Source organism: Hyla sarda, chromosome 3 (assembly GCF_029499605.1).
Source record: "Hyla sarda isolate aHylSar1 chromosome 3, aHylSar1.hap1, whole genome shotgun sequence".
In the NCBI taxonomy this organism is placed as follows: domain Eukaryota; kingdom Metazoa; phylum Chordata; class Amphibia; order Anura; family Hylidae; genus Hyla; species Hyla sarda.
In genome coordinates this window covers 419,181,341-419,203,788 of record NC_079191.1, presented here as the reverse complement: position 1 = coordinate 419,203,788, position 22,448 = coordinate 419,181,341, and the positions used below count along the sequence as shown (strand labels likewise).

At 42.4% G+C, this 22,448-nt stretch overlaps 1 protein-coding gene across 3 annotated transcripts in view; it reads left to right on the top strand.

The window, feature by feature from the left end:
- The window catches only part of USH2A (usherin), a 1,021,568-nt gene that overhangs the window by 61,682 nt on the left and 937,438 nt on the right, over positions 1-22,448 (top strand). For all 3 annotated transcript variants that reach the window (XM_056568336.1, XM_056568335.1, XM_056568334.1), the window contains 3 exons: positions 17,548-17,683; positions 19,523-19,586; positions 21,354-21,639. In XM_056568336.1, the coding sequence (XP_056424311.1) occupies positions 17,548-17,683; positions 19,523-19,586; positions 21,354-21,639 (486 nt within the window). The remainder of the gene's footprint in view (positions 1-17,547; positions 17,684-19,522; positions 19,587-21,353; positions 21,640-22,448) is intronic.

The window sequence follows — 22,448 nt, the reverse complement described above, 5'->3', positions numbered from 1 at the left end:
TTCATTTCTCCTATGCACGAGATAGGGAAAGAAAGTGACTGCACGTCTGTGTGCTGATCGCATACAACGGCGTTATACAGCATATATGCAGCGGTGACATCAGCATTAGGGAAAGACACAGGGCACAGTGTTGCTGCAGTTCTGACCTAGAATGATTCTAGCAAAACCTCGTATTCTCCTTACTCCATATAGCAGGCATAGAGGTGCTGCATAGCAGTCACCTGCGTCATAGATCTCACAGCTGTTTTACCTGTATGGAGCATCTAATCTCCTCTTTTTTCAGCCCAATTGAGTTTTTCTGTTGCTCCACAAATCTGATTCTCACAATTGTGTGACAGAGTGCAATTTAGGGTTTAATCCCTGTAAAAAAAAAATTCTGTGGTGCTGCCCAGTTGGGTCCTGTTGCCGAAATAAGTCATATTATTGTGGACTTTAGTGCCTTTTTACCATTTTTCACCTGTTAATCTGTCTCTGTGCTAAATTCAGTGTTATACCACACGTTATACACCTGCCGGTATATGAAAGAAAAAAAAAAAAGGTTTTCCTGCGTACAAATACGCTTAACAGTGGCCTTATCATTGCAAAGTACCTAAATACAAGCAAATAGCGTACCATATACTACCTTTTTTTCTGTCTCTGTGCTAAATTCAGTGTTATACCACACGTTATACACCTGCCGGTGTATGAAAGAAAAAAAAAGTTTTTCCTGCGTACAAATACGCTTAACAGTCCACTCATTATTGCAAAGGGCATACATAGAACCAAGTAGTGTACTATTTACTACCTGTTATTCCATCTCTGTGCTAAATTCAGTGCTATTCCACACATTAGTATACACCTGCTGGTGTATTAAAAAAAAAAAGTGTTTTTTCTGCGTAGAAATACGCATACCAGTGCGCTCATCATTGCAAAGAGCATACATACAACAAAGGAGTGTACTATTTAGTAACTATTTTTCTGTCTAGGGCCTATATACTTTGAAAGGACAGCAGTAAGTAGTCGCCTGCTGCTGTTCTATACCCTCATAAACGCACAAAGTATGTCAGTCAGGGAAGTGCCAGGACGTGCACAGAGAAGGGGCAGAGGCCTACATACGTCAGGCAGAGTGGGCAGCAGACTTGAGGCGAGTGGCAGCAGGAGTCACAGCAATAGGCCTGAGCTCCCGTTAACACCCAGCGGTCGTGTCGTCGACCCATCTCTCCTCGTCAATTGGTTTGCACACTCATCCCCATCATCACAAGCGACCTCTGACAAGCCCAGTCAAGAGTCGGTGGGTTCCTCAGACACAACCCTCAGTTGACATGGCCCGGGAGCAGTCCCCATAATCACATTGCCTTTGTCCTCTGCTGTTCCCTCTCCCAAAGAAGTATCTCATGCTTTGGGTTCAGCTCCACTATTTAGTGAGGACGATGTAATAGAGGACAGTCAGCAGCTAATGGGCAGCCAATAATGTGAGGAGACATGCGTCGCTTGCTCCGCAAGGCGGGCAAGTAGTGATGCGGAGAGTGACATGGGAGGCGGTGTTTCAATTGTTCAGGGTCCTGAGGCAGACACTGTTTTGGAACACGAGGAGGACATCAGTGACGTGCACACATCCTTTGATGATAATGAAGCCGATCACAATTGGGAGCCGGGTGCAGAAGCCGGGGCTTCATCATCATCAGGAGAAGAGATTTGCTCTTTGTCTATGAGGCAGCAAGGCGGTAGCACGGTTGGCAATCAGCGTGGTGGTGGCAGTAGTGGAAATTCAGGAGCCAAACGTGCCAGGGGGAGACCACCTGCTTCGCGGCAAGCTACCATTCAGGGAGGTAGTGGAACAGGGGTTCCTGGAAACGGCGCCAATAGCAGTGAAATAGTGCAGACTGCGGGTGGGAAAATCAGCTACTCTGCGGTGTGGTTGTTCTTCATAAAGAATCCGGAGGACCTTAGCGTAGTCACATGCAAAATCTGTCGGCAGAAAGTGAAGTGTGGCCAGGGTCCCAATCTCGGCACCACGGCCCTGCGTCAACACATGATTCGCCACCATAAAGCGGCCTGGGATAACTGTGGCTCCGATCTAGTGGTCCAGCCTGCCACATCACCCAGTGGCCATCCGCTCCCTCCGTCATCCAGCCAAGGCTCCACCACCTCAGCCGAAGGGAGCATTGTGTCAAACCCTCCTTCTTGCGCTCCTGCTTCTTCCGCTCGTAGTCAGCCATTCGGCCAACAATCGATCGGCGAAGCCATGTCCAAGAGACAACAGTATGTGCCCACTCATCCAACGGCACAGAAGTTGAATGTGCTCCTGTCCAAGTTGCTGGTGTTGCAGTCCCTCCCTTTCCAACTAGTGGACTCTGCAGCTTTCAGGGAATTGATGGCTTGTGCCGAGCCGAGCTGGAGAGTCCCAAGCCGTCATTTCTTTGCGAAGAAGGCAGTACCAGCCCTACATAAGTTTGTACAAGAGAAGGTGGGCCAGTCCTTGAGCCTGTCGATGTGTTCAAAAGTGCACGGCAGTGCCGACGTGTGGAGCTGTAACTACGGGCAGGGACAATACATGTCTTTTACGGCCCACTGGGTAAATGTTGTTCCTGCACAGCCACAACAGCAACTTGGACAGGTCACACCGCTTCCTCCTCCACGCTCTGGCTCCCAGGCAGTTGGTTCTTTTACAGTGTGCGCCTCCTCCTCCTCCCCCACCCCCCGTGTCCTCGGCCTCCACTGCACGTCCAAATCTCGGTGGCCCTTCATCGTACCACGTGTGTAGGGCACAGTGGTATCAAGCTGTCCTTCACATCGTTTGCCTTGGCGAACGGAGTCACACAGGGGAGGAACTGATAAAGTTCATTAGGGAAGAAATCTGAGTATGGCTTACTCCACGAAATCTGGAAATGGGAACCATGGTGACCGATAATGGGAAGAACATTGTGGCCGCGCTGCGACAAGGAAGTGTGAACCATTCGCCCTGCATGGCACTCGTGTTGAATCTGGTTGTCAAGAAGTTCATCAAGTCTTCACCCCATTTGCAAGACGTCCTGACAATGGCAAGGAAACTGTGCATGCACTTCAGCCACTCATACACCGCCAAGCACACTTTGCTTGAGCTGCAGCATCAGAACGGTATCCCACAACATAGTCTCCTTTGTGACGTTGCCACACGTTGGAATTCCACCCTCCATATGTTGGACAGACTATACGAACAAATAAAAGCCATCACGGATTTTTTGATGATAAAAGCAGATAGGAGTACTCCCCTGTGTAACTTCAATGTGAACGAGTGGCAGCTCATACGTGACACCTGCCGTTTGCTGAGGCCCTTTGAGGAAGCCACATTTTTTGTTAGTCGCTCGAATTACGCCATGAACGACGTAATTTCACTCCTACATTTACTCCAAAAAATGATTGAAAACATGGCTGGTCACGGCAATGGAGACATTGCGCCTACATCAGAAGACTACATGAGTCCTGTGGGGGATGAACTGGAGGAGGATGATGAGGGGCAGAGCGGAGCACAGTTTACGATGGATGAGATGGCCGGTGTTTCTGGTCATTGGACAGGAGAGGAGGAGCAGGAGCAGCCAGAGGAGCTGGAGGGTTATTACGGAGAAGGCGAGACAGAGGACCCAGACACACCGTGGCATCATGCAGTGGAGATGGAGGCAGGTAGTCCCAGCGAGTCACTGTCACAAATGGCACGATGCATGCTGAGTTGCTTGCATAGTGACCCCCGAATTGTCAAAATTCGTCAGCGCGATGACTTCTGGATCTCCATCTTTTTAGACCCTCGCTACTGGCCCAGAATGGGGGCCTTTTTTACACCCACTGAGAGGGAGGACAAACTGACCTACTTCATGGAGCTTCTACGTAGTCGGTTGGCCGATGCCTATCGGCCACATGGTCCATCCACTCGCAGGTCTGACTCAGGGGGCCCTCTGCGCTCACCTTTCACTGCCACGGCTGCTGGGGAGGGGAGGGGTGGCAGGAGCAGTACAGGCTCAATCAGCAGCAGCCTGAGTCTACAGTCGCTGATGAGTAGCTTCCTTCAGCCGCATAGTGAAGCTACTCATCAGCAGCAGGTGGACATGGAGCAGGACCTGAACCAGAAGGTGGTGGCTTACCTCGACATGACCCTGCCAACAACCGTTGAAGATCCGCTGGACTTCTGGGCAGCCAAACTCGATTTATGGCCGCAACTAGCGGAGTTTGCCCTGGAAAAGCTGTCCTGCCCGGCCAGTAGTGTACCATCAGAGCGGGTGTTTAGTGCAGCCGGGGCCATAGTCACCCCAAGGCAAACTCGTCTGTCCACTAAAAATGTGGAGAGACTGACGTTTGTCAAGTTGAATCAGGGATGGATCAGCCAGGATTTCCAGCCACCAATGACAGATGGGTCTGAGTAGATAGACCATGTTCCTACAACAAAATTTTCTCTATTACGGTTGGTTATGAAACCCTCTGGGGCAGACCTGGGCATTGTATTGCCCGTTTGCCACATACGGCCCTTTGATTGGCTCTGACCGGCCCGTGCTGATTATGCTGCCTAATCTGCCTAATCTGGTGGACAACTATGCTCCTAATCTGGGTGACATCTATGCTGCCTAATCTGGGGGACAACTATCCTCCTTATCTGGGGGACAACTATGCTCCTAATCTGGGGGACATCTATGCTGCCTAATCTGGGGGACATCTATGCTGCCTAATCTGGTGGACATCTATGCTGCCTAATCTGGTGGACATCTATGATGCCTAATCTGGGGGACAATTATGCTCCTAATCTGGGGGACATCTATGCTGCCTACTCTGGGGGACAAGTAAGCTCCTAATGTGGGGGACATCTATGCTGCCTAATCTGGGGGACAAGTATGCTCCTAATCTGGGGGACATCTATTCTGCCTAATCTGGGTGACATCTATGCTGCCTAATCTGGGGGACAACTATGCTCCTAATCTGGGGGACATCTATGATGCCTACTCTGGGGGACAAGTAAGCTCCTAATGTGGGGGACATCTATGCTGCCTAATCTGGGGGACAAGTATGCTCCTAATCTGGGGGACCTCTATTCTGCCTAATCTGGGTGACATCTATGCTGCCTAATCTGGGGGACAATTATGCTCCTAATCTGGGGGACATCTATGCTGCCTACTCTGGGGGACAAGTAAGCTCCTAATGTGGGGGACATCTATGCTGCCTAATCTGGGGGACAAGTATGCTCCTAATCTGGGGGACATCTATGCTGCCTACTCTGGGGGACAAGTATGCTCCTAATGTGGGGGACATCTTTGCTGCCTAATCTGGGGGACAAGTATGCTCCTAATGTGGGGGACATCTATACTGCCTAATCTGGGTGACATCTATGCTGCCTAATCTGGGGGACAACTATGCTCCTTATCTGGGGGACAACTATGCTCCTAATCTGGGGGACAACTAAACTCCTAATCTGGTGGACATATATGCTGCCTAATCTGGGGGATAAGTATGCTCCTAATCTGGGGGACATCTATGCTGCCTACTCTGGGGGACAAGCATGCTCCTAATGTGGGGGACATCTATGCTGCCTAATGTGGGTGACATCTATGCTGCCTAATCTGGGGGACAACTATGCTCCTTATCTGGGGGACAACTATGCTCCTAATCTGGGGGAGAACTAAGCTCCTAATCTGGTGGACATCTATGCTGCCTACTCTGGGGGACAAGTATGCTCCTAATGTGGGGGACATCTATACTGCCTAATCTGGGTGACATCTATGCTGCCTAATTTGGGGGACAATTATGCTCCTAATATGGGGAAAACTGATACTTCTGGCCTTTGGTCTATAATTTTTTGAAGGTTAGCAGTAGCTAAATACATGCTTCATGCAAATGTCAACATTGATCTTTAAATGTAAGGGGTTATGAAACCCTCTTGGGTACTGCGAATGACTGCTCCAGACTCATTCTGTGTCTTTCACAAACTACTTGCCTCCCTGGTGCCTCAGGCCTTGGGCCTATAATATTTTGAGGTTTAACAGTAGCTAAATACATGCTTAATGCAAATGTCAACATTGATCTTTAAATGTAAAGGGTTATGAAAACCTCTTGGGTTCTGCAAATGCATGATCCAGACTCATTCTGTGTCTTTCAGGAACTACTTGCCTCCCTGGTTCCTCTGGCCTTGGGCCTTAAATTTTTGGATGTTTAGCAGTAGCTAAATACATGCTTAATGCAAATTTCAACAATGATCGTTAAATTCTCGGCGCTCTGCCAGGGCCTTCTCCTACCCCGCCTGGGCCGATCCGAGGACCTCACTAAACAACTCACTAACTAATCCAATCGCTTATAGCGACGGGCGGTGTGTACAAAGGGCAGGGACTTAATCAACGCCAGCTTATGACCCTCACTTACTGGTAATTCCTCGTTTTAAGGTTAAATAATTGCAGTCCCAGATCCCTATCACGAACTGGTTTCAGCGTGCAACACGCACCTGTCCTTGAAAGATAGAGACACGCTAATCTGTTCAGTGGAGCGCTAGTGCGGCCCAGGACATATGAGGCCATAACACACCTGTTATTGCTCGCTCTCACAATTGATCGGGCAAGGTAAGGGGTTATTAAAGCCTCCTGGGTACTGCTGAGGCCTACTCCTGACTGCTCCTGGTGCAATGTATGGGGTAATTAAACACTCTAGGGTAGTGTTATTGTTAAATTTATTGATAATTTTATCAGTAATAAAATTGAATTTTGCAGAATGCTAACCGTTACACAACGGAACGCTTGTTTCGTGTGATTTGTTAATGGAAAAAAAATAATAATATATATATATGTATATATATATATATGGAGAGGGATTAACTCTGCTTAATCATTTTTGGCGATTAGAATCCTTTTGTGATCTGATCTTTTGGAGACAGATGCGCTTACACACATGTAATCATTTTTTTAACCAAATTCCAAACATTGTGTGGTTTATTATTTTTGAGAAGAATGTCTTTTGGTGGTCCACCGTCCTGCATTATACAGTCTTCTGAACTGCTGTATATGCGCTTGTTTTTAAAAAAACAGGTATTTTGTCAGACAATTTCAATGAAATTTTGCGCTTTTTTGGGGGGGGATTGTGAAGCCTGGGTGTGTACTGGTGCATCAGCCAACTCTAGGCTGTGTCCTTCAGGCAATATATGGGTTCCTGATGCTGCAGAGGTGGGGCCTGGGTCTGGAAATTTCTAATTTTTGGATAGCGGGTGCTACCTATGAGAAATCTTTGTCAAAAATTTCATATATTGTGTTGTTTTTTTTTTTTTGGGGGGGGGGGATTGTGAAGCCCTGGTGTGTAGTGTACTAGTGCATCAGCCAACTCCACGCTGTGCCAATCAGCCACTAAATGGTCTCCTCTTGCTGCCAACATGTCCACGCTGTGTCATTCAGCCACTAAATGGTCTCCTCTTGCTGCCAACATGTCCACGCTGTGTCATTCAGCCACTATATGGTGTCCTCATGCTGCCAACACCTCCACGCTGTGCCATTCAACCACTATATGGTGTCCTCATGCTGCCAACACCTCCACACTGTGCCATTCAGCCACTATATGGTGTCCTCATGCTGCCAACACCTCCACGCTGTGCCATTCAACCACTATATGGTGTCCTCATGCTGCCAACACCTCCACACTGTGCCATTCAGCCACTATATGGTGTCCTCATGCTGCCAACACCTCCACTCTGTGCCATTCAGCCACTATATGGTGTCCTCATGCTGCCAACACCTCCACGCTGTGCCATTCAGCTACTAAATGGTCTCCTCATGCTGCCAACACCTCCACGCTGTGCCATTCAGCCACTATATGGTGTCCTCATGCTGCCAACACCTCCACGTTGTGCCATTCAGCCACTATATGGTGTCCTCGTGCTGCCAACACCTCCATGCTATGTCATTCAGTCACTATATGGTCTCCTGACACTGATGCCACCACCAGGCTCCGTCATTGTGCTGCTGTGCGGCAGTGATTCTAAGAGTGATGCCGGTAATCTGCATGCTATTTTGAATAACAGTATTATTTCACTACCCCAGCACGGAGTGGAGTATATGCGTTTTAGGACACAGCAAAGTGTTCTATACCCCTATAGAGGATGTATGTAGGCTAGAAATAGCCTTTTTTAATATTGATTTGCTGCTAACAAATTCGGATTGAAACAAACTTTTCGGGAAAATTCGGTGAATCGGCCAATCGAATTTTTGAAAAGTTTGCTCATCTCTAATCCTGTTGCCAGTCTTTCCATGGACCACCTTAGATACCAACCACTGCATACCAGGAGCACTGCTGGCCATTTGGGAGATGCTCTGACCCAGTCATCTAGACATCACAAATTTGCACTTTCCACAGTCTGCACAGCAAAGCTGTTACATGAGTTGCAGAAAGTCAAAAGTGTAAATGGTATGGTATCATTAAATGAATGGCGCAAAAAAACTACCATAATTGCTGGTTTTTGGTCACATTATATGTCAGAAAAAAATGACAAAAAAGCAATCAAAACATTTTATTGGTACAAAAAGGTAACAACAAAAAAATTCTAATCACAGTGCAAAAAAAAATGAAAGTTCATACAGCCTGTATATGGAAAAAGTATTAGGATCATAATAGGACAATATTTAACATACTCAATTTGTCAAGAAAGTTTGACTGTTTTTAAAAGTTGTACAATAATAGACAAGCATATGACTATGGGTATCCTTGTAATTGTATTGACCCACATAAAAAAGACATGTTCTTCATATATTTTCCTTATAGCCTACAAGGATGGAAACTATGAGAATACAAAAAAGCAGTGAGACCCCCTGATTTGGCCTAGAGGTCAAATTGCAAGTTATGCTTTTGTTTTAAAGGCCCATGCTTGAATAAGATCAAGTTTAAGTTTGTTGAACAAGTTGACATTCATGGTCAGAGAAGTCAGTCAAAGTTTTCAACATGTGGAACATAAAGGGACATACATTTGCTATTGCTAATTCTCCCAAATTCTGGCCTCATTTTTTTAAGTGGGGAAAATGACCATGTTTATTATGATTTCTAGATACTTTTTGCACCTTATCTGGGGTGGGAGCATGGCTTAGCGGTAATGAGGTGTCACCTACCAGGAAGGGTCATTGCTTTAAATGAGACCTTGTCATAAAGCTTTCAAAATATTGAAATAAAGTAAGCCAAACAGCAGACAGTATAAAGTTGTAAGACAGTTTGGAAAGATGCAAATTGCTAAATTTATCAAACAATATGGGCCAGCGTGGCAAATTTCGGTAGGGCAATTCTAGATATATGTTTTTCTAAGGAGGTGATTTTCAGGTTGCTTGTGATGGTTTTGATGGTTTGCGATAGTCTGATGGTTTGGGTGGTCTGAGTGCTTTGGGTGGTCTTGGTGGTTTGAGAGAGTCTGATGATTTGGGTAATCTGTTTTTTGGGTCTGATGTTTTTTGAGTCTGATGTTTTTGAAGGTTTGAGTGCACTGGAAGAATATGATGCGTTTCATGGTTTGGGTGGTCTGGTGGTTTGGGAGAATCTGCTGGTTTGGGTTGTATGAGTGGTTTGGAAGAGCATGATTCTATTGGTGGTCTGGGTTGTTCAATAGAGTTTAGGTGATGTATTTGGGTCGTGAGTTCCATAGTATGATGGATGCATGGAAGAAATCTTCTGGATGGTTGTGTTAGGTGCAGATGAGTGGAGAACACAGAAAGAGATTTTGTAAGGATTGGAGATTACAGAAGGGAAAACAAGGGTGTAAATATACACATATTTTCTTTGCTTATAAGTCTCAACCTATGCATGAAACCAATAAATCCAAAGTCCTGTGCCATTTTATTTGGTGTCCTCTTTATCCTCAAAAAAAGTAATCTATATCTGTCCAATAATATCTTTAAAAATAAAAATAAAAAGAATATATTTCCTCTTGGTTACTACCAGTTCAGCAACAACAGCCACTGCCACTTGGATATGGTATTTCATAGATCGATTGGGCAGTCACTGTGGATATAGATATCATAGGTAATCATAGGTAATTTCTTATGTCCATTTCTTCATCTCTCAAGTAGAGTTATTGAGCGGTCTAGCCTTTCTTGGTTACCAACATTAATATAAACGCTTCTATCAGCAACACCGTGCGTGTCCCAATACATCATGGCTTCCAGACTTTCCCAACATCATAAAACATTGTCTTTTTTTTTATTATTTGTGATAACTGACCCAAGAACGTAAGATGGAATTTTTTGTTTCATATAGTTATTATTTATTTTATTATTTTTTTTCTAATTCATAAAAATTCTACTGGCTTAGAATTTTTATTTTTTTATTGTTATAAACAAAGAACAAAAAGAAAATAATAGTAGTAATCTTTGTTTTTCAAAGGTATACTTAAACTTATAAAAGAACATTTTTATTTTGAATGATATGACAGGACTATCACAAGAGTGTTTCCCGCTATAAAGAAACCTGCTCAAGAATTATTGCCTTTATTAGATTGGTGACAGTGAGCTTTAGCAATACATTGCTAACTTCTGTCTCTCTGCGGAGACAATTTTCTTTTCTTAAATAAACTGTCATGGTAGTGTTAATATATTGTTTGCTCCCTCATACTCTGAGAATACAGCTGATATAAAACATGTATATGCTGCATTGGTAATGGTATCTTTAGTGTAGTTGACTTGAACAAATGTGTTTCCCTCATGGCTGTGTTAATGTGATAAAGAAAATTGGCTGTTCGTCAGGATTTGGCTGGGTAAAGACAGTGGTGATGGTAGCACAATCCTTTTTATGCATTAACACCACTGAGAAGTTTTCCCGAGTTATATTTCATACTGTATGTCTCTTCTGCGCACAAAAGATGTTGTAAAACATGAGATAATGTTGCAAATAACACAGTAGGATGGCTGTATCTTTCATAATGATAACAGTCGAGAGCTCAATGACAGTAACAGGCTGTAAAAAAATATAGATATTTAATAATATTACAGAAAAAAAAACAATTCCAGAAGCACTTAATATTTTTTCTTGCTTATTTATTTAGTTTTTTTATTTGTATTAATAATATTGCATAAAATAACATTCCGACAGCAATTGGGTTTTTGTATTCTTAATACTTTTATTTTACTTGATTGTTATTTTTTATTTTGTATAATAGTATTACATGAAATATAATTCAGACAACACTTGTTATGTTAAATACATTTATTTTATTTATAGTAATGCCCCAACCGGTGTGGATCTGCTGTGCTGCTTACCGATTTGGCTTTGACCCAAATTTAGGAGCAGAGTCTTAGTATTCTCCTGGTTTTCCCCTTTTTTCCCATTCCAAGATGCAGAAGCTGGACATCTGCTGCAAGGGAGATATCAGGTCGATCCCCCAATAGTGGTCCGGGTTAAATGGCAGCTGGCCTAGTAAGCCAAAATGGCCAGGTGCCAAGCACCAGGGATACAGGCAGGAGGGGTGAGTTGATGCTGTGGATGCTATAGCACAGCAAACAGAGTCAATTGACTAGGTGTTAGTAGCAGAGCTGAATAGCTCAGAAGCAGCCAGGTGGCATTTAGCTAGCTGAGTATGCAGAAGTGTGGTTGACAATCCGGGTTATGCACTGGAGAATCGGGAAGGTATAGGGTACAGGATCAGATGCCTGCAGAATCAGGTAACAGACTTGGGTCTGGAACACAGGAACATAGTAGATCAAAACAGCAGCAGATACCCTTGCCAGTAGTAAAACTACACAATTTCTCAGGAGTACTCCCGTATGGATGGTTCCTGGCAGGGATTGGAGGAGGACATGAATCAGGGACATGCACAGACCCTTAAAAAAACAGCCTGTGCACACGCTCGGCCCCTACGGGGTGCACCAGAAACTTTTACCGCCTGTGCAGAGAAGGATGTCTGTTATCTGCAGCAGGGATGAGAAGCAGAGTATGTGGCTTGGACAAGATAAGCAGCGGGACCCGCTAAACAATGGCAGGTGCCAACCACCAGTTTTACACTTATTCATTTTTTTTTAATTCTTTTTACAAGTACATAAATTACAATAACAACAGCTCTTTTATATTCTATTTACTTTCTTTTCTTGTAAACTTCTGCCAAAAATTGGCAATTCTGCAAATCCAAAACTTGATTTCAAATGAATCTCAAAATGGCAGCTACTACAAGCCTAACACAGCCACATTTCTCCTGCTAAATCCATAAAGTTCCATACAGTTCTGCTGATGCTGGTAACCCTAGCCTTTAGATGATATAGAAAAAAATGAAACCTAGAAGACACCATAGAGCAGTGATGGCGAACCTTTTTGAGCCCGAGTGCCCGAACCGTAATGCACGCCAACTTTTTCCCCCTCAAAGTGCCAGCACAGCAATTAAATCAGAATACACATTCGGGTTGGCAGTATAGTTCCCCCACATTAGGTTGGCAGTATAGTTCCCCCACATTAGGGTTGGCAGTATACTTCCCCCCACAAGGTTGGCAGTATAATTCCCCCCACCATGTTGGCAGTATAATTCTCCCCATAAGGTTGGCAGTATAATTCTTCCCACAAGGTTGGCAGTACAATTCTCCCCACAAGGTTGGCAGTATAATTTCCCCCACAAGGTTGGCTGTATAATTTCCCCCACAAGATTGGCAGTATAATTCTCCCCACAAGGTTAGCAGTATAATTTCCCCCACAAGGTTGGCAGTATAATTCTCCCAACAAGGATAGCAGTATAATTTCCCCCACAAGGTTGGCAGTATAATTCTCCCCACAAGGTTAGCAGTATAATTTCCCCCACAAGTTTGGCAGTATAATTCTCCCCACAAGGTTGGCAGTATAATTTCCTCCACAAGGTTGGCAGTTTAATTCTCCCCACAAGGTTGGCAGTATAATTCTCCCCACAAGGTTGGCAGTATAATTCTCCCCACAAGGTTAGCAGTATAATTCCCCCCACAAGGTTGGCAGTGTTCCCCCACATTAGGCAGGCCTTGTTCCCCCACATTAGGCAGGCCGTTTTCCCCCACATTAGGCAGGCAGTGTTCACCCATTATTAGGCAGGCAGTGTTCCCCCACATTAGGCAAGCAGTGTCCCCCATATTAGGCAGGCAGTGTTCCCCATATTAAGCAGGCAGTGTTCCCCCACATTAGGCAGGGTACCCCCACATTAGGCAGGCAGTGTTACCCCAAATTAGGCAGGCAGTGTTCCCCCACATTAGGTAGGCAGTGTTCCCCCACATTAGACAGGCAGTGTTCCCCCACATTACACAGGCAGTGTTCCCCCACATTAGGCAGGCAGTGTTCCCCCACAGACATACAGCCTCCAGCCATATACAGTGTATGGCTGGAGGCTGTATGTCTGTGTTGGAACACCGAAGATGACTTACCATGCGCGCGTCATCCTCGGTCCTCCCCGATACTCCGCTCGGCTCTGCTTTAAGGTGCACGCACGGGACGTCAGTGACGTGATGTCCCTGCATGCTCTACCTCCCAGCGGTCCCTGCATTTTTAAAGCTAACGCGGGACCGCAGAGAGGTAACCGGGACATCCTTGTGTCCCAAAAATGACCTTTCGGGACACAGGGATGTCCGGAATGTGACGGGGGCCTGTGGCCGCGTGCCCACAGAGGGGCTCGGCGTGCCACCTGTGGCACGCGTGCCATAGGTTCGCCATCACTGCCCTAGAGGCATACATGATTTGTCAGTAAATTGGGGCACTTCCAGTTCTGAGCGAATTTATTTAGACAGAATAATATCAGACAGCTGATTCTTACAAATCTGACCTGAAACTTAATTTGAGTCATTCGCTCATCTGAAAAAGATAGATAGATAAATAAATAGATAGATTGATAGATAGATAGATAGATATGAGAGATAGATATGAGATAGATAGGTGGATAGATAGATAGATAGATAGATATGAGATAGATAGATATGAGAGATAGATAGATATGAGAGATAGATAGATATGAGAGATAGATAGAAAGATATGTACTTTTGTAGTTAATATAATATTCGCAAAAACAAATTTAATTTGTTAGACTTATTCTATATTATTATTTGACTATATTGCAGAAAATACAAATTTTTTTAGACTTTTTAATTCTTTTTATCTTATTTATTTTTTAAGTTTTTGTGATACCAGTTCATACACATTGTCAAAGGAGAAGATTGACAAGTAAAAAAAAAAGTAAACAAAAAGTGGGGAGCTTTAAAAACCTAAACAAATATTTATACGCTGCAAATAATAACTAACAGATTAAATTTTTCACTTACAGAGGTGATTTTCTGTATTGTAATGGTTTTTGAAAATGCACAATTTACAGAAATTGTAGCTTGTAGTATCCGGAATAGTGTCTGAAATGTAATCTACAAGCGACATAATGATCCTCAGAAGCAATTTTGCACCCCTTAACTAATACATCTGCATGGTTTATCCATGATCACTGTGTCCGCTTGTCTGATAACAATCACCAACGGGAGACAATTCAACTTTCTTTTAAGGTAATATATACCCGACGATTAAACGTACGCCGTGTTGTGGGATTAGAATCAGGAAATAACAATCATGTAAATATAATTTGCGATTGCTGAAGATTTATTTTATTCTAATAGACACATACTCTCCATTGATTGCTTGCAGTCTTGTAAAATATAAGCACGTAATAAACTAAAAAAGCAATTGCCGTTTTGTTGGGTTTATGTCCATAAAATTTCTAAATGTAACTTTTTAATGTTTTTTTTTTGTAGAAGATAAGAAATAGGGGTCAATTATGTGTAGCGGTGATGTAGGGGTTAATATCAGGAACACTTAATTAAATGCATGTTCCAGTAAAGTAGACAGCAATAAGTAAAAATAAGAAAAATAAAATGTTACATTTTGCCATTGATAATTGGCACTCCTGGACTTTTACAATGATGTCCTATCTTTTAAAAAGTCCAAGTCCAACCTCCACTCAGGGCTGTATGTCACCTGTCGCCTTCATTTTACCAAGGAACCTACTGCATCTGGTCTGGATTTATATATATATATATATATATATATATATATATATATATATATACATATATTATATACTGTACTCAATAACAAATTGGTCTTCAGTAAGCCCCTCTGTGCTGACTTAATCCACCACTAGGAAGAGCTGAGGCACTTACTGAAACAGTTTTTTCAATTTAACTCAATATTAACACAGTATGCAGTTAGCTCTTAAGCTCCCTCTAGTGTTGACTGCAGGTAGGCCAGACATTAATAATTCTACTCTGTGGTCCTATATAGGGAAGAAAGCAGACAATACAAGTACAGGAAATGTGGAAGCCTGCTTTTCATGACCTGACCCACTTTTTGGCTTGAAAAAAATATGTGCTCCACTACTTACTGATGCGGCAGTGGCGTAATTTGAAGCAGGGCCCCAAGCTTTATTGCTTAATTTCATGTACTGGTTTCATGGACCCCTTAGGTTCCTGGGCCCTGGTATACCCTCTCAACTCCCTGTAGTTACGCCTTTGGTCATGGATAGTTGTTGGTCATGTATAATGGGGTTTCTCAGTTTTTATATATATATATATATATATATATATATATATATATATATTTTTTTTTTTTTTTTTTTTTCATTGATGGCCAAGCCTTAAAGGGGTATTCCAGGAAAAAACTTTTTTTTATATATCAACTGGCTCCAGAAAGTTAAACAGATTTGTAAATTACTTTACGCAGGACGTAAATGTACATCCTGGTGATGTGGTACTTAATGCACCAGGACGTACATTTACGTTCTGAGCATAACCGCGGGCATCGGAGCGATCCCGGCATCATGCGCGGCAGGTCCCGGCTGTGGATCGGAAACCCGCGATCCCGCGGATGTCTGCCATTAACCCCTCAGATGCCTTGATCAATACAGATCACGGCATCTGCAGCATCGCGGTCACTTAACAGGATGATCGGATCGTCCGCAGCGCTGCCGCGGCGATCCGATCATCCTGCAGGGCAGACAGAGGTCCCCTCACCTGGCTCCGCGGCCTTCTGGGAGTCTTCTGCTCTGATCTGCCTTCCCGCAGACCAGAGCAGAAGATGACCGATAATGTTGATCAGTGCTGTGTCCTATACATAGCACTGAACAGCATTAGCAATCGAATGGTTGCTATAAATAGTCCCCTATGGGGACTATAAGAGTGCAAAAATAAAAGTAAAAAAATAAAGTAAAAAAATGTGAAAAACCCCCTCCCCCAATAAAAAAGTAAATTGTCCCATTTTCCCTATTTTACCCCCAAAAAGTGTAAAAAAAAATTATTTTATATACATATATGGTATCGCCGCGTGCATAAATATCCGAACTTTTAATATAAAATGTAAATGATCCCGTACGGTGAACGGCGTGAACGTAAAAAAAAAAGTCCAAAATAGCTGCTTTTTTATAAAATTTTATTCCAAATTTTTTAAATAAAAAATTTAATAAAAGTTTTGCATAAGTAAATATGGTATTAATAAAAAGTAAAGATCACGGCGCAAAAAATTAGCCCTCATACCACCGCTTATACGGAAAAATGAAAAAGTTATAGGTCTTCAAAATAGGGGGATTTTAAACGTACTAATTTGGTTAAAAAGTTTGCGATTTTTTTTAAGCGCAACAGTAATGGAAAAGTGTATAATCATGAGTATCATTTTAGTTGTATTGACCCAGAGAATAAAAAACACATGTCATTTTTCCCATAAATTGTACGGCGTGAAAACAAAACCTTCCAAAATTTGCAAAATTGCGGTTTTCTTCTTAATTTCCCCACATAAATACTATTTTTTTGGTTGCGTCATACATTTTATGATAAAGTGAGTGATGGCATTACAACGGACAACTGGTCGCGCAAAAAACAAGCCCTCATACTAGTCTGTGGATGAAAATATAAAAGAGTTATGATTTTTTGAAGGGGAGGAGGAAAAAACTAAAACGTAAAAATAAAATTGTCTTAGTCCTTAAGGGCCATCATTATCCAATCGGTGAAAGTCCAACTCCAAAAAACTTTCGCCAGTGACCTGATTAAGAAGGCTACAGCCTTTTTGGGGAGCATTGGTATCAGCTCATTACATATAGAGGGTACTTAATGGGGTACTCCACCGCCCCCTCCCATAGACTTGCATTGAGGGGGCATAACCTCAGGAGGGGCATGGCTGTGACCTCACGACCCCCGCAGACTGCACCGAGCATTCAGAACAAAATGTAATGAACGCTGGGGCAATGGAGTACTCCTTTAAAGAGCTCTATAAGAGTTCCAGGCCAAAATGCTACCCCTCCTACCCACCCAAATTAATCAAAATAAATGAATAGAGAGTGGTCAATAATTTTGGCTGACTATAACACTGTATATGTTTTGCTAATCCATATAGTGAAGAACAACATTGTGTAAATTACATGAGTTTTTTTTTGGGTTGTACCGTGCTGCAGTGCATTCAAGGTAAAGCTGCCCGAAACATTGCTTCTGCTAACACCTCTGTGTTATTTCCCATTGACGGATTAATGAAACATACAATGATCACCTGCAAATCTGTAGATAGATGGTCCATGTAAGTACAATGTCTACATATCTGTATCGATATGTAAATCATTTTTTATTTATGTTTTTGCCACAGGTACATTATACCAAGTTTGGTTTTTTCATCAATGGGCCTGAAGAAGATCTAACACCATTTGAAGCAAGGTTTCTTATTGATCCCATTTATGAATCCAATACTGGAAGTGTTTTAAGACTTGGACAAAGTATAAATGGTACGCCTACTCCTCTTTCTGCTGCCTTCCCAATATAGTAACAAACAATATACTGTATACATCCTTTATGTTATAAAAAATATAGAGATAGAGTCACACAACAGTTGATGGACAATAGGGGACATCCCTGACCTCGCCCCCCCTCCCCTCCCCCCACTACCAAAATGCAGCATGTCATATTGATATTATTACAATTGGTACTAAAAAAAAAACATTCAATAATGTATAAAGTGCTGTAAAAGTGCAATAAAGTGCTGTATACTATGAATATACTGTATTATACACAGGTGTGCAACACTATAACAGCTTAATAAACAATGATAAGCGGTGTAGGCAAAACAGGTCTACAGTCATACATACTCATGATAGGAATGCGTTACAAAGTAGGGGGTCTGGGATAAAGTCACCACGATTCACGTTTCCAGGATCCCTAGTGGTTTGGTGCAGTAAGGGGTCAATGTCTGTATCCCAGGGGGTCCAAGTCTATGAATGGGTTAATGCCTGTATCTTTGGTGGTCAAGAGAAGAGGTTGCTGCCAGGACACCTGGTGGCCTTAGGAAGTGATGGGGCAAATGTCTGTATCCCTGGTGGTCTAGGGCTATGAACAGGTTCACATCTTTATTCCTGGTGGTCTAGGGCTATAAACAGGTTCACACCATTATCACTGGAGGTCTAGGGCTGAGAAATTGATTAAAGTAGACCAAGTTTTAAAGACATGCATCCGCGCTGCCACCAAGGTTAAAGGGAACAGCGGCTAGTTCACATATGTACTGAGGTCTTCAGGATATACAATTGTATCAGAAAATATATTTCACTTATTTGAAAGTGAAGACGTCCTTTATGTGAGGGTGCCTTCGGGATTCTTGTGTTTGTACCACAACAGTTTCCTATTGAAGGTGTATGATTAATTGAAATCTAAATGATTTAAAGCATGCTGTAGACACTTGGAATTGGAGAACACTTTTTAGTCTTTATGTTCCGTCTTTAAAGAACAATTGTACCTATCTCTTCAGTAATTAAAGGTGGCAGCCGGGCCGGCTCATTACTTCAGCCTAATGAGGCAGCCTCCATACCACCTTGCTAATCAGAATAAAGGATGGTACGAAATGTTCTTCAGAGAAAAGAGGAATCTTACTTTTATAGTAAAGAATGAGGCTCTGTTATCATTAGTTACTACCGCAAGGCTGTGACACAGATTAGACTCATAGAAGAGCCTTAAAGGGGTACTCCTCTGGAAAACATTACTTTTTAAACCAACTGGTGCCAGAAAGTTAAACAGATTTTTAAATTACTTCCATTTAAAAATCGTAATCCTTCCAGTACTTATCAGCTGCTATATGTTTCACAGGAAGTTCTTTCCTTTTTGAATTTCCTTTCTGTCTGACCACAGTGCTCTCTGCTAACACCTCTGTCCAATTTACGAACTGTCCAGAGCAGCATAGGTTTGCTATGGAGATTTGCTCTGGACAGTTCCTAAATTGGACAGAGGTGTCAGCAGAGAGCACTGTGGTCAGACAGAAAGGAAATTCCAAAAGAAAAGAACTTCCTGTGCAACATATAGCAGCAGATAAGTACTGGAAGGATTAAGATTTTTAAATAACACTAACTTACAAATCTGTTTAACTTTCTGGCACCAGTTGATTTAAAACATACATATATATATATATATATATATATATATATATATATATATATATATATATATATATATATATATATACCGTATATATATTCCAGAGGAGAACCCTTTAAGCTTCCAACCACTAATTCTTGGATGGCAAGATGCTTCTCTTGTACCAAGGTGAACCTGAAAAAACCCTATGTTTTGTATGTCTCTAGGGTCGGATCAGTTTATTGGAAGGATGCAAGACTTCCGGATGTATCAGGAAGCTCTAACAAACAGGTAAGAAGCAGTAACAATTGTTCAACAAAATGGGCCTATGTATGTATGGCTATGGTCACCATTCAACCACCTTGACCTTAAGCTTTTGCTTTATTTACGTAACTTGGAAGCATACATAATAATTGAAGGTCCTGCACAAGATTCTGGATTCAGTGTGTAACCAAAAATAAGCCGAAAATAAGTCACATGTCACTTGTCTTCTTTGAGATTCACCTTTTTTTTAATAGTCAATGATAGAGGGGATTTCAAAGGTTAGTTGCGGACATTCATGCAGTTTCTGAGCCAAAAGAAAACATGCAGTTGTTAGCTGTGTGAACATGCTCTAAGAGGATATAAAGATAAAGTTTTTAACACCTGACATTAAAGGAGTACTCTGAAGAACTAAACCCATAGCCCATCCTTTCCCTCTCACCAACCTATTTAATTGTCTAAATATCATTCATTAGCTATATAGAGTAGTTTCCCCACTTTCAGTTGTCACTTGCATGCAGGAAGTGAGGAAGTCCTTCTCTGAAAGCAGCCCCCATGCTCCTGTTAAACATAGACCACATGGTTTCTGCCCTACACTGATAAGTCATGCTTCCTTCAGTGTTTGGAGTTCTGTGCAGCCTTAGCCAACCACACCCCATATCTCTCTGCTTACAGAGCAGGAGGGTTGGGGCTCCTTTCAGAGAGGGAGGTGGCCAGCAGTGAGAGCAGAGCTGTAATGACTTCTGGGACTTGCAGTATCATGCTGCAGAGGGACTGAAGGATGGCAAAGAATATCAGGCAGCCAGAGAAGACAACAGAAGCCACAGGAGCTATGCATATCAGGCATGGTTATTTAAAGGGAACATATCCAGGAAGTGTGGTGGCTATATATATATATATATATATATATATATATATATATATATATATATACTTCCCTGGAGAACCCCTTTAATCCAATATCAATTGATGTAATGTTTAGAGTAGCTCCAAAGGTGGGGCTTAAAGAACACACCTGATATGAGTTTGTAGATTTAAAAAAAAAAAAAAATAGAAGAGTTTAAAAGACGAGAAGGAAAAAAACGAAAACACAAAAATAAAATGGCCTGTGGCCTTAAGGGGGGATTTGGTTAAATCGGCCATTGGATTTGACAGCCAATACATATTTGTATAACATATTTGAAAAAACAGGAGTCCCTGCTTCTGTACACTGAGCGGTGAGGCATACAGTATATTGTATGCCTAACTGCTCAGTTAACAGTCGCTGTGCCAGGTGCAGAACTTATCTTCATGCAGCCCAACACATTCAAATGTTAACTGCGCAGCAAGGCACAATGCACGCCTTGCTTCACAGTGTACAGGAGCATTTTGACAGGAATCCCTGCTCCTGTATGTATTTTCCATGGTGCCCTGTCCTATCGATATAGGGCGCCATGGGATTAACCCAAAGAATCTCAAAATGTTTTCTACAGTTCATGGCAGTGTTTTCCAACCAGTGTGCCTCCAGCTGTTGCAAAACTACAGCTCCCAGCACGCCCAGACAGCCTTTGGCTGTCCGAGCATGCTGGGGGCTGTCGTTTTGCAACAGCTGGAGGCACACTGGTTGGGAAACACTGGCCTATGGTGTGGTTGTTGAGGAACATCTCTTGACTTATCTATTGTGTCACCTCTGAAGTCACGTGTCCTTCAATTATAAAATGCATTGATCTTAGTCCGCCATTCGCCTTCTTATCACTTGTTCATGTTTTATCAGTGTAGATTTTTTTCTCGGATAACCTTGCTTTGCTTTTCAACAAGGGAAATCTTGGAGGTGTTCTCTGAAAAGTTTACCCATGTCCATATTCAGTCGGAATGCAGATGCCCCAGCAGCCACCCACATCTTCATCCCGTGGAGGGAACCTACTGTCTGCCAAATGGGGTCTACAACACAACGAAGGATAAAGTTTTAAGGCTAAATAGAGATGCCCACCCGGTGTCTTACATAAATGATAATGATCTCCAGACCACGTGGATTTCTTCTATTTTGTCTGACTTGGAAAGAGGCCTAAGTATTACGCTGGATTTAACCAATGGACAGTATCAGGTGAAAAATGATTCCTATTAATCATATTTAATGCTAACATTGACACAATATTTTAAAACAACAATATATATATATATATATATATATATATATATATCTGTTTGTTTTTTTTTTTTTTTTTGCTACTATTCTACTTTTCATGTGAACGACTACAACTAACTTCCTGTCACTTCCTGTATTTTTTATCTCACTTGTCAGCTTTACAGTATAGACTGGGGTAGAATGAACAGAGTCATCTCATTACCAAGGAAGGGTAAGGGAGCCACAAAAAGCTCTATAGAACTGCTGATTCCTTGATAAAGACATCATAGCATTATTGTACACAAAGATAAGGCTCTACATCCATCTGCCCTATAATTTTCTTCAGAGGGGCTGTAATACATCACTTCCTAGAGACTGTTGTAGTCTTTATACATCTCTTTTGTTTTGGCTCCCTTTCATTTCAGCTGCCATCAGTCACACTTAACCTAATTCATTGCCTTAAAGGGGTATTCCGCCACTGGTGCAACTGCTGCCTCTTCATCAGCTTTTCAGTGGTGTCTGGCAAAGGTTTATTTCCTTTGGCTCATCGAAAACATATACACCCTAGGCCAAGCTAAACATGTATGTGTGTAGAGGAATAACTATTAAAATTTCATGGCCATCCCATGCGATAGGAGAGGACACAGGAAAGGCTACAGACTATGCCCTGAGCAGAAGCAAGCATGCATGCAGTAATAAAGATGTGGGTTGTCAACAGCTTTATGGTTCCAAATGTTTACATAGTTTTTTTTCTCATTTTATGGAAGTCCAATTGGCACTATTTTAAA